General features: G+C 44.0%; 1 protein-coding gene across 2 annotated transcripts in view; it reads left to right on the top strand.

The window, feature by feature from the left end:
- Positions 1–13445, top strand: part of myo1ea (myosin IEa) — a 221810-nt gene extending 208365 nt beyond the window's left edge. Inside the window, exons 27-29 of one of the 2 annotated variants that reach the window (XM_073032933.1) lie at positions 2993–3028; positions 4620–4789; positions 12574–13445. In XM_073032933.1, the coding sequence (XP_072889034.1) occupies positions 2993–3028; positions 4620–4789; positions 12574–12650 (283 nt within the window). In that variant the 3' untranslated portion in view covers positions 12651–13445. The remainder of the gene's footprint in view (positions 1–2992; positions 3029–4619; positions 4790–12573) is intronic. The other variant, XM_073032934.1, reaches the window with a different exon arrangement.
- The last annotated feature ends 314 nt before the right edge of the window (positions 13446–13759 follow it).

Here is a 13759-nt window from a genome sequence, read left to right as displayed (position 1 = left end):
CACCTTATATTCTGTCTGGTAGCCTCCAACTTGATGGCATGAACATTGATTTCTCCTTCCGATGAACAAACTTTCCTCCTCATTCCCCACTCTGACCTTTCCCTTCTCACCTGCCTATTATTTCCCCCAGGTCCCATTCTCCTTCCCTTTCTCCCCGGTCCACTTCCTCTCCTGTAAGATTTCTTCTTCTCCAACCAGAAGGGAGCCTCCTTCCCCTCCCCCACTTTTTCATTCTGGCATCTTTTCCCTTCCTTCTCAGTCCTGATGAAGGGCAAAACATCAACTGTTTACTCTCTTCCATGGATGCTGCCTGACCTGCTGAGTTCCTCCAGCATTTTGTGTGTGTTCCTTTCCTGTCACCACAGTATCTCTGTGTCACTGTCCTGCCCAGTGAAGACCCCTCATGCTGTGGGATCTGCGATACAGATGAGAGCTTCTGCAACATCGAAATGTGATATGTGGAACAAAACCTGTTATCAAAGCACAGACTCATCTCCCACCCCATACCCTCAAATTGCCTTGAGGAGGAAATGAGTTTCAGTGAACAATGTCATCATTCATACGAGCCGGTTTACTCCTGGTACCAGGAGGGTAGACACTAGTGTTTCCCCCTCTTCCTGTCCTGCAGACTCTTGGAACTAACTTTTACCAATGTCACTGGCATCAGTACAGACTTTATCCTGTCCCAGCCACAAGTGGAAGAATTGCGCCCCCTGCTGCTGTACTCCATTGGTACCGCTGCTAGACTGAGAGAGTCTGAAATCGGTGAAAGTCATCTTTAGAACCCTCATGTTAAATTAATCCAGTTAGTAGCAATGATGAGAGAATCTTTAATAGAAAGATATTTTTGTCTCATCACAAACAAGAGGAAATCTGCAGATTGCTGGAAATCCAAACAACACACACAGAATGCCAGAGGAAGTTGTTAGGCCAGGCAGCATCTATGGAAAAGAGTGTAGTCGACGTTTCAGGCCATGACCTTTCATCAGGACTGAAGGGTAAAAAGAGAGGAAGGGTCAGGATTAGAAGGTATGGGGGAGGGGAGGAGAAACACAGGGTGACTGGTGGAAATGGGAGGGGTGAAGTAAAGAGCTGGGAAGTTGATTGGTAAAAGAGATACAGGGCTGGAGAAGGGGGAGTCTAGTAGGTGAGGAGAGAAGAAAGAGAAGGGGGAGGAGCACCAGAGGGAGGTGATGGGCTGGTAAGGAGATAAGAAGATGGAATGGAGAGCGGTGAGGGGGGGGCATTACAGGAAGTTCAAGAAATCAATGTTCATGCCATCAGTTTGGAGACTGCCAGATGGAATATTAGGTGTTGCTTTTCCAACTTGAGTGTAGCCTCATTGCGACGGTAGAGGAGGCCATAGATTGACATGTCCGAATGGGAATGGGAAGTGGAATTAAAATTGGTGGCCAGTGGGAGATCCCGTTTTTTCTGGCGGGCAGAGTGTAGGTGCTCAGTGAAGCAGTCTCCCACTCTATGTCGATATACAGGAAGCCACACCGGGAGCACCAGATACAGCAGATGACTCCTACAGGTGAAGTGTCACTCACTTGGAAGGACTGTTTTGGGTCCTGAGTGGTAGTGAGGGAGGAGGTGTAAGGGCAGACGTAGCACTTGTTCTGCTTGCAAGGATAAGTGCCAGTATCAGTGGGGAGGGACGAATGGACAAGGGAGTCACATAGGGAGCGATCCCCGCGGAAAGCAGAAAGTTGTGTGGGGGGGGGGGGGGGGGGGGAGGAGCGTGCTTGGTGGTCGAATCCCGTTGGAGATGGCGGAAGTTATGGAGAATGACGCGCTGGATACGGAGGCAGGTGGAGTACTGGTAGGGTGGCGGGATGATGACGTGAGGGTAGACGTGCATGAAGTGGAAGAGATGTGGTTGAATACAGCATTGATGTTGGAGAAAGGGAAGCCCCTCTCTTTAAAGAAGGAGGACATCTCCTTCATTCTGGAATGAAAAGCCTCATCTTGAGAGCAGATGTGATGGAGACGGGGGAATTGAAAGAAGGGGATGGCATGTTTTTTTACAAGTAACAGGGTAGGAAGAGGTAGCTGTGAGAGTCCGTGGGTTTATAATAGATACCGGTAGATAAGCTGTCTCCAGAGACAGAAAGATAAGGGAGGTGTCAGAAGTGGGCCTGGTAAATTTGAGGGCAGAGTGGAAGTGGAAGAACTCAATGAGTTCTACATATGTGCAGGAAGCAGCGTCTGTGTAGTGTAGGAAAAATTGGGGAGTGAAACTAGTGCAGGCTTGGAACATAGACTGGTTCATGTAGCTGACAAACAGGCAGGCGTAGCTGGGAGCCATGCGAGTGCCCATGGCTATACCTTTTGTTTGAAAGAAGTGGGAGGAGGCAAAGGAGAAATTATTGAGATTGAGGACCAGTTCCGCCAGACGGAGGAGAGTGGGGGTGGAGGAGAACTGGTTAGGTTTGGTGTCCAAAAAGAAACGGAGGGCTTTGAGCCCTTCCTGGTGGGGGATGGAGGTGTATAGGGACTGAAATCCATAGTGAAAATAAGACGCTTGGGGCCAGAGAACTTGAAATCATTGTAAAGATCCAGAGTGTGTGAAGTGTCACGGACGTGGGTAGGAAGGGACCGAACCAGAGGGGATAAAGCTGAGTCACGGTATGCAGAAATGAGTTCAGTGGGGCAGGAGCAAGCTGAGACAATGGGTCTACCTGGACAGGCAGGTTTGTGGATCTTGGGTAGGAGGTAGAAACAGGAGGTGTGGGGTGCTGGGAACTGAGATTGGTTGCAGTGGATGGGAGATGCCCAGAGTTAATAAGACTGGTGATGGTGTGAGAGACAATAACCCAGTGCTGCTTCGTGGTGTCCTGTTCAAGAGGTAAGTAAGAGGAGGTGTTTGACAGTTGTCACTGGGCACGGATGTAGGCTGGGAGATTTTTGTCTCGTTAGTTTTGCTGTATTAACTTACAGCAGTTACAGGAGTGTGCATGTGTATATTAAAATCTCTTCCTTTTTATAGTAACCGCACTGGAGGGATGCGACCAAGTGAAGGAAAGTGAGTGAAGAATGATGTAATTGGGTGGTGGTTTGGGTGCTGTGCTTCAGGGATAAATTCTGCTCTTTTTTCCAAATTAATACTTACAATTGTGCAGCAGTTTGATTGTTGATCAAAGGTCGAATTTCTAATGGTGACATCAATTTTGATGCTACGTTAGACAGCCAGGAGAATAGAAGAGCAATATTTCTGATGTTAATGAAACACTAATATCAGTAGTAGCAATCATCAACAATATGATCACTTGTAGAGGAGATGGAGAATGTGTGAGTTTAGTTTAACAGTACTCTTCCTCCTCTACCCAGCTTCCTTTAAATAAAAACCATGAGGTCTTAAATGTAACATGAGAAAAGTACTAGAGATTGGTTCTGTAATGTCAGACAAATGTCCTTCTTAGTTTTGCCCTGGTAATGCAGTATTTATTGGCGTGATGCATCAAGCATAACGTTATTCAGGCTCCCCCCAGGAAACTGAAGGTTAAGATGAATGTAAAAGACTACAGGTTTACTTTGTGTGGGCTGGAAGGAACTGTTTCTCCCACAGAAAGCTTAGTCTCTAGGTTTACACTGTTTTCAGGTGAACTTATTAATAAAATAGAACATAGAACAGTACGGCACACAGTGTTGTAGCTAAAAGTAAATTTTAAAAATAAAAACGAATCCCTCCTACCTACACAATGTCCATATCCCTCCATTTTCTTCATATTCATGTGCCTCTCTTAAAAGCCTCTGCTGTGTTTGCCTCTGCCATCATCCACCACCTTTCCTCACATTCCCTTTGATCTCTCACCGTCAATGCCTGCCCTCTGGTATTAGACCAGGTTGAGAAAATGGACATGCATGGGAAGGGAAAAAAATACTTGCATCAATTTGCACAAACAGCGCCGATTAATATTAATAGTAAATAAGACAGTAGAACCTCGATTCAGCAGTTGAAGGAAAGTTTACTTTTTGTGTTTAAAGAGGACATTAACAATTCCACAGGAAGCTTCAGATATCAGTGTCAATGTTAGGAGTGAGAAAATGGAAGCTTTTGGGAGGCTTGAGTGTGTCAGAACATGTCTGGGTGTGGAGGGGGTTGAAAGGAACAACAAGGATCAAGAATTGCTCCGGTGGAAGTATTCAGGGAGTTGTGAGAAGAGGTGGAGCTGGAGTTGGGATTGGTCAAATATAATACAGTCCAAAATGCTTTTAGTCAAAGGCTTCATGCTTTGGGACTTGGTCACACTAGAGACTTGCTTTCTGTGTAGATTGTTGCTGATTGTTTGCAACTGGAGTGTCCAAACCCTTTGCCACAGTTGAATATAACAAAGCCAAACTCAAGCAGTTCTGCTTGCAGTTTGTAATTGTGCCTACTGACTCACTACAGATCAGGGCACCTCCACCACGTTGTCTCCAGCTGTGGTCTAGGAGTTGCTGGAGACCTTTGGAAACGACTGGGCATATTACTTAAATCTCTTATGGAGGGTGGGTGGCAAAGAGCTTGGACACTCTAGATCTGGAGTCGTTCCTTCCCTCGTCTTTCATTCTCACAAGTGGAGGCTCAGTGCGGAGAGCAGCAACCCCAGCCTTTCTGTTTTGCTTTGCTTTAGGGCGCACAGGCAGATGACAAATCGGCCACCCCCTGCAGGAGGCCGGCCAAAGCCCCAGCCCAAGCCCAAGCCTCAGGTACCACAGTGCAAGGCGCTGTATGCATACGACGCTCAGGACACAGATGAACTTAGCTTTAATGCTGACGACGTGATAGAAATCGTAAAAGAAGGTAAGTCCTTTAATGCAGCCACGCTCTCATTTCCCCAACTCATCCTTGGGGTGTCACTACTGTCTCAAGGTTAAAAGACCAGGCTCGGTCTCTCCTTTTTTAAGTGATTATTACCTGCAGACTGGACCCTCATGCACTGGCCCTCCTTAACCAACTCTAACAATGAGTATTATTTACACTTCCAATAAAGAAACATGGGCTGCCAGTGTCTTTGTAGTTTATTTACTGGGGTTACGGACAGATTTGACGCATCCTCCATATTTGATCTTGCGAAGCAATATCTCAAGGCCACCTTCACTTACCTCGATTTTAACCTGAAGAGCAGGAGGATAACTAGAGTGAGGGCAGGTCTGCTCAGGGATGGAAGGGGAAACGTGTGTCTGGGGTCGGAGAAGATGGAGAGGTCCTTACTGAATATGTTTCACCAGTGAGAGGGACCGTGCCATTTGTGAGGACAAGCTGATACGCAGGAGTGTGTCAGTGTTAGTAACGTGAATGTGCTGGAACTATTGAAAAACATTAGGATAGTTAATCCCCAGGGCTAGCCAGGAAGTAGAACACAGAACACAACAGCAAAGTACAGCCTACAATGTTGTGCCGACCTTTTAATCAATCTAGCCATTCCCTCCCACATAGCCCTTTATTTTTCTATCATCCAAGTGCCTATCTAAGAATTCCTTAAATGCCCCCTCATGTGCCTGCTCCACCACCTCCGGCAGGATGTTCCATGCACTCAGTGCTCCCTGTGTAACGAATCTTCCTCTAACATTTGCCCCCCCCCCCCCCCCCACCGTACTTTCCCCCAGTCTCCTTAAGATTATGCCCTCTTGTATTGGCCATTTCTGAACAGGTAAAAAGTCTTGGCTATCCACTCAATCTGTTCTTTTTATCATCTTGTATACCTCTATCAAGTCAAGAGAAAAGCCCTAGTTCTCTCAACCTATCTTGGACCTATCAACTCCCCCACTATAGAAAACTTCCTCTGCATATCCAGTCTGTCTAGGCCTTTCAATATTTGATAGATTTCAATGAGATCCCTCTTCATTCTTCTAAACTCCAGCAAGCACATGCCCAGAGCCATCGCACAGTCCTCATCTGTTAACCCTTTCATTCCTGGGCTCACTCTTGTGAACCTCCTCTGGACCCTCTCCCGTGCGAAAACGTCCTTTCATAGATAAGGGGCCCTTCATAAGACATGTTTTCTAATCCAAGCAGCATCCTGGTGAATCTCTTCTGCATCCTCTCCAAAACTTCTACAGAACCAATCAGAATTTTGCAAGTGTGGTCTACCCAGAGTTCTGTAGAGCCTCTATTCGTAGCTCTTGAACTCATTCTTCCAACCAAAGAAGGCCAACACACTAACCACCCACTCAACTTGAGTGGAAACTTCGAGGGATCTGTGGACATGGACCCTAAAATCCGTCTGTTCTTCCACACAGAATCCTGCCATTGCCCCTGTATTCTGCCTTCAAATTCGACTTTCCAAACTTCTCCAGTTTGAACTCCATCTGCTACTTTTCAGCCCAGCTCTTGTCAATGTCCCATTGTAATCTATGATAACCTTCTACACTATCCACAACTCCACCAACATTAATGTCATTGGCAAACTTACTATCCCTCCCTTCCACTTCCTCATCCAAATAATTTATGAAAATCACAAAGAGCAGGGATACTAAAACAACACTGGTCACTGATACATTCCATCTACAACCACTTTGCCTTTATTGGGCAAGCCAGTCTGGATCCACACACCCAAGATTCCCTGGATTCCTTGCCTCCTGACTTTCTGAATGAGTCTTATCAAACACTTTACTCAAATCCATAAACCCTGTTCTATCTTCATCAATGTCACTTCCTCAATGAATTCAGTCAGGCTCTTGAGGCCTCTCACAAAGCATTACTGACTATCCCTAATCGGACAATGCTTCTCCAAATACTTGCAAATCCTCTCTCTTAGAATCACTTGATTCACTTAAATAATTTTGGAAGGTTGAATTTGAAGGATACTTAGCAGTGTGGAGGAACAGATGGATGGATCTTGAGGTCAATTTCCATTGATCCCTCAAAGTTGCCGCACAAGTTGAGAGGGTGGTTAAGTTGTATGGTGTGCTGGACTTCATTACTCAGGAGCTACGAGGTAGCGTTACAGCTCTATAACACCCTGGTTAGACCACACTTGCAATATTGTGCTCAGTTCCCAGTTGTTACAATTTTACAAAATCACTTGAGCCCTAAACCACTGCAGTAGCTGAGAGATTTAGATTTTACGAAAGGAATGAGTCAAAGGATGAAACCATTTCTGAATATATTGCAGAACTGTGCAAACTTTCCCAGTACTGTGACTTTAGAGATGGATTTTCTGATGTATTAAGGGATAGGCGTAATATGATATGCATAGTCAAAGCATTCAAAAGAGACCTAACCTTAGAACGGGCATTGACCATTGCAATATTGTTAGAGATGGCAACAAAGGATGCAGCAGAACTACAGAAAAAGTATGTGAAATGCACAAAATGTCCCTGAATGGTGCAAAAAGCCAAAAATGTTACCAATGTGTGTGGCAAATCCTCCCAGGATGCAAATGACTGTAGGTTCAAAGAAAAGGTTTACAGGAAATGTCACAGACAAGGTCACATAGAGAGAGTGAGCAAGGCAGACAAAAAGCACAAGCACCGAGAAAATCCACACCGAGTGAGGAGTTTCAAGCACAAAACTAAGCAAATACATAAAGTGACCGAATGCGAAACAGAATCAGACAACACAGAGTCTGACAAAGGTGAGCTGTCATGCATTACTAAAGCCAATCTCAACATCACATGGATCTCAGTAGATGTATCTGGTGTAAGACTGAAAATGGTGCTCAATACAGGGTCAGCTTTGTCTATAATTTCAGAGGCTGACTGCAACAGACTGTTCTCTAAGATACCATTAGAGAAGACCTCAGTGATACTAAAGACCTGCACAAGCAAAAAAGTGTCTCCCAAAGGCTAACTGGAAGTGAATGTGGCATACGGAGGCCAAACACAGCTGTTAGAGCTTTATGTACTGAAAGGGCCAGCACTTTCAGACATGAATGTTTCAGAAAAACCCAACTAGACTGGCACACAAAGTTCTCAATGTGTCAACAGGCAACTGCAGCCCAAAAGCTGGCACTAGCCAGAGACTGTCACAGCTGCTTAATGCTTATGAGAATGTGTTTGAGAAGGGGATTGGTAAATTCAAAGGCATGAAGGCCAGAATTGAACTGGATGAAGTAGCAACACACCGAGATTCCATAAAGCGCATCCAGTGCCTTACGCACTATGTCCTAAAGTGGATGTGGAATTTCAGAGCTTGGAGGCTTCTGGAATTGAGTGCAACAGTTGGGTTGGGCCACGCCTATTATCCTGGTGATCAAGAAAGGGAAGGCTGGAGCCATTTGCGTATGAGGGGATTTCAACGTGAGTACCAACCCAGCGTTACACACTGTGATGTATCCCCTACCACGAAGAGAAGACATTTTGACATCTTCGGCAGGCAGGGAGAGGTTTACCAAGATTAATTTGTCACCAGCCTATCTGCAAATGGAGATTGAGGAGCCAAGCATGAAGTTCCTCACAATCAACACTCACAAGGGACTGTTCCAGTATTAACGTCTCATCTTTGGCATCACATCAGTTCCAGCAATTTGGCAAAGGGCAACGGACCAAATGCTCCAAGATGTCTCAGGAACACAATGTCACCCTGATGACAACATTGTGACCGGCAAGAATATTGAAGAGAACTTTGGTAAAGTGCTTACCAGGCTGACTCAGAATGGTCTCTGTGCAGAAAGAGAGAAATGTGAGTTTTTCAGGAATTAAATCTCATATCATGGACATCATTGACAAGCAGGGCTTCCATTAGTCACAAGAGAAGATTGAAGCAGTGCTACAGGCACAAAGCCGAAGAAGTGTCACAACTCGGATTATACTTGAGCCTTGTAAACTACTCCCACTGTTTTCTCCTAAACATTACTACAGTGCTGCACCCACTGAATGCACTGTCATAGACAGGAGCAAAGAGGGAATGGTCAGAAAGACATTCAAGGAAACCAAGAGACTAATAACATACAATGAACTGCTCACCCACTATGACCCATCCCCACCCATCAGACTGGTGTGTGTTGCATCCCCTGATGGCATTGGAGCCGCTTTGTCACACATTATGAAAGGTGGATCTGAATGCCCGATTGCATTTGCTTCAGGATCACTGTTGAGCGCAGAATGCAACTACACACAGATCGACCGAGAGGCTGTTAGTCTAATATGTGTAATAAAGAAGTTCCACCACTACCTCTACGGATAAAAGTTTACACTAGTGACAGATCACTTGTGTCCATTTTTAATCCCAGGAAGGGATTCCAGTGACGATTGCTACCCGGTTACAACGTTGGGCACTGTTCCTAGGAGAACACACTTATGACATAGAGTTCAAGGGTATCAAACAACACAGCACTGATGGCTTATAACGCCTTCCACCTTCGGTAACTGAATAAGAAAAGTCTTTGTACTCTGACACAGCAGAAGTGGGCCAGTTGTTGATAACAAATTCTGAAATACAAAGAGAAACAAGGAATTGTCAAAGGTCTATGAAATCACCATCAGCGAGATGAGACCTACTGTCTATATGTCAAAGAACACTGAGGTATGGTTCCCTCTAACCTGCACCAGAGTGTTAGAGAATCTGCATGAAGGACAGCTGGGTACAATCAAGAAGAAGAGTCTCGTCCGGAACTAAGTGTGGTGGCCGGGAATAATTAAACAGATTAAAGACTTGGCCAAAAGCTGTTTGGGATGCCAAAATGTTCAAAATGCACACCCATAGGCACCGTTACACCCGGAGGAGTGGCTGTAGTCACCGTGGTAAAAAGCACATCTTGACTTTGCTGGGCCTTTCATGGACTCCATGTTTCTGATTGCTGTGGATGCTCATTCGAAGTGGCCGGAGGTCAAACCAGTGAAGTCAACCACCTCAGCAAAGGCTGTCTCCGCTCTGAGAAATGTGAGTGACAACGGACCACAATACATGTCAGAAGAATTCAGACTGCTCATGAAGAAAAATGGCATCAGACATTTCAAGTCAGCTCCTCACCAACCAGCAGCAATTGGGTTAGCTGAAAGATTTATCCAAACCTTCAAGAAGTACATTAAAGCTATGACAAGGAGGACATTTTTCTTTAGCACGAGGTGGACAACATCCTTTTTGTGTATCGGAACTCTGTTCATGCGACGACAAATCAAACACCTGCATTGCTGTTCATGAGCTGTTCTGAGATCTCAAATAGACCTCCTGAATCCAGACCTCCAGACAGAAGTACAGAATAAACCGTTCAGCCAGTTGCCAAGTAAATCAGCAAGGAGTTTCAAGGTTGGACAAGAAGCCCCAGTGCATGACAAGTGGACACCAGTAGGATATCTACGAGAGCTGGATCACTGATGTACACAGAGGATGTTGGAGATCAGACACGGGACCGTCGTGTGGACCAGATACAGGACACACCCAAGTCGATTGATCCAACAAGGTGGATACTTTATAGCCACTAGACTTGCCTCTCAGTGACCATCATGTCACTGACAGCAACGTGACACTGGCAGTCAAGAGCCTTGTCTTTGACAGGACAGCTGCCAAACCTGATGTCACCTCACAGGACCAGAGGTGCTGTCAGTGCCACCGAAAGGAATGAATCTGTAGTATAGGGAAGCTAGTTATGGACCATTATTGTGGCAGCATGCTTATTTGGAATATGGCTTGTAAAAGGGAAATTGAATGTTTTGTACGTATACCGTTTTATATTACATTGATCTAAAGGGTAATATAAAGATATATTTAATGTAAGGGTAATTGTAATGTAAGGATATATTCCTCTAACACTACGTCTGGACGGTTTCTATACATGTGCATCGGACCCTCTGCCACTCTTTCACTGCAATGTGAATACACCAGTTAAGGCCATCTCTCATGTGCATATTTTTATTTAATTGATATGTAGTTGCAAAGACACAGCAAGATTCACCCTTCATTCCAAACTCCACCAAGTAAAGGCCCAGAGCCATCACTCACTCCTGATACGATAAGCCTTTCAATCTCGGAATCATTCTCGTGAACCTCCTTTCTTAATTAAGGGGCCCAAAATTTCCCACAATACTCCAGGTGAGGCTTCACCGGTGCCTTATAAAGCCTCAGCATTACAAACTTGCTTTTATATTCTAGTCCTCTCAAAATGAATGCTAACATTGCATTTGCCTTCCTCACTACCTATTCAACCTGCAAATGAACCTTTAGAGAATCCTGCACGAGGACTTCCAATTCCCTTTGCACCTCAGATCTTTGCATTTTCTCTGCACTTAGGAAATAGTCCACACTTTTACTCCTTCTTCCCATACACTTCCCAACACTGTACTCTTACCTACTACCTCTTTACCCATTCTCTTAACCTAAGTCCTTCTACAGCCTCCCTGTTTTCTCATCATGACCCGCCCCTCCACCTACCTTTGTATTGTCTGCAAACTTGGCCACAAAGCCATCAAATCCATCATTCAAATCATTGACATATAACATAAAGAGAAGTGGTCCCAACACTAACCCCCGCTGAGTAACACTAGTCTGTGGCAGCCAATCAGAAAAGAATCCCTTTATTCCCACTTCTTCCTGCCAAACAACCAATGCTCTATCCGTGCTACTATCTTTCCTGTAATACCATGTTGTATTTGTTATTTTGTTAAGCAGCCTCGTCACCTTGTCAAAGGTCTTCCAAGCACACAACATCCACCAATTCTTCTTTGTCTATCCTGCATGTTATTTCCTCAAAGAATTCTAACAGGTTTGTCAGGCAAGATTTTCCCTTAAGGAAATCGTGCTGACTTTGGCCTATTTTTTCTTGCACCTCCAAGTAGCTAGAAACCCCATCCTTAACAATCGACTCCAACACCTTCCCAACCAGCCCCTGATGGGAAGAAGTCACCAGAGATTCTTAGAATGCTCTCTACGGTAGAAATTTACAACTGCTTGCATTACCATCTGCACAAGATCGGAATAAGGTACAAAATGTTGCAAACTCAGTCAGCTCCGTCACGGGCACTAGCAATGAGGACATCTTCAAAAGGTGATTCCTTAAAAAGGTGGCATCCATCATCAAGGATCCCCATCACCCAGGACATGGCCTCCTCTCATTGCCACCATAAGGGAGAAGGTACAGGAGCCTGAAGAACAGCTTCTTCCCTCCGCTGAATGGACAATGAACCCATGTGATTTTCTTTTTTTCACTCTTTTTGCACAACTTATTTTGTTTAAATTTATATAAATATATATATTTATTATTGTAATTTGTAGTTTTTTTAAATTATGTATTGCACTGTACTACTGCTACAAAACAACAAATTTCACAACCTATGCCAGTGATAACAAACCTGAGTTTGGTTCTAAAACTCTGGGATCTGGCTAATATTTATCACTCAGCTAATCACAGAGAGAAACACCAACTGGTTATTTAATAGTTGTCTGTTTGTGGGCTCTTGCTGTTGGTCAGAGAAGTGCAAGCTTCATTGCAGATACATGATAGTATGGTGAGAGCTTAGCCCCAGAGTACAGCTTCATGCAAATGTTTTTTGTGTCAGCTCTCTAGCAGAATCAGGAATTAGAAAGGTATAAATGCCAAGCTTGTGCATACACAATCTGACCTTGTGACAGACTTTTTCTTTTGATACAAGGTCCTGGTCTATTTGTATGTACTGACGTTCTGACTCAATGCTCTCTTTTCATCATAGATCCCTCGGGATGGTGGATCGGACGACTGCGAGGGAAGCAAGGATTGTTCCCCAACAATTATGTTGCCAAGATATAAAACTGTCATTATTAGAATATACAGAGAAACCAAATGAAGTACAGTATATCACAGTCAGCAATCCTACAGTGACAAGGACTGTATATGGTTGTAAATGTATGAACCTGCACAAATCTGTAGTCTGGAGCTACACTCGCATTAGAACTGAAGGATCTGTAATTTATTGTATTTATACATTTTCCCCTCGATAAGATGTAGTGTAGAAGAATATTGCATAAAATACCTGTAAAGGATTCTTAATTTTGCTTTGTCTATTCACCAAATAGTTTTACTCTTTTATAATTTTAGTAATCTGCTATCTCTTCAGTAAGTTCTGAGTTGGGACAGACACTGAACTTTGCTGCTGACTCATGTACGAGGAATGTTTGCTGCACTTAAATGCCCAACAGAATGGGATGATTTGTTTTGAAAATAATTTAAAGCTATCAAATTTTCTAGCAGGGTCCTCAGGAGTACCGTAGGCTGCATTGGTGACCAATCTATATAAACAAAGCAATTGTATTTTAGTGCCTTATTACATAAATGTGGCTGGTCCATATTAAATACTGTATTGATGTAAAGTTGAGGTTAGAGAAATGTTTCACTTTCCCCGTTTTATTGTGTTAACCCAATTCAATGACTCGTGTCTATACACATACTCCACTGCACTGATTTTTTTGCTGTTAGAACCTGGAAACATTGTCAGATCTTCACTTTGCATTTTCTCTTTGGCCACCCTGTTAACTTTATAGATTTATATGTACAAACTCTTAAAATGTAGGATTGATAAATAAACAATATATCCAAAACAAACAATTATGATGAATTGTTTGACGCTGCTCAAGGTGGGAAAATTGGTTTAATACTCATTTCCTGCATTTCTGTTATAATTACACAACAGAAGCACATTGCCGATTCCCAACCACTGTTGCCCAAAGCTGTTTTAATCCTCCCCCGCCACCAACATTACAGAACCACATGCAGTATTCAAAGAAATTGTTTTCAAGATGTAGAGCTGGGCTGAGAGGTAGCAGGTGGAAGGTCAACCCAGGGAAATTTGTAAGGTTGAATTTGAAGGCAGGATGGGGTCCACAGCCATAGATCTCAGAAAGTTGCCAGACAAGTTGATA

The sequence above is a fragment of the Hemitrygon akajei genome, chromosome 30, assembly GCF_048418815.1.
Source record: "Hemitrygon akajei chromosome 30, sHemAka1.3, whole genome shotgun sequence".
In the NCBI taxonomy this organism is placed as follows: Eukaryota; Metazoa; Chordata; class Chondrichthyes; order Myliobatiformes; family Dasyatidae; genus Hemitrygon; species Hemitrygon akajei.
This window is presented reverse-complemented; position numbering and strand designations above follow the sequence as displayed.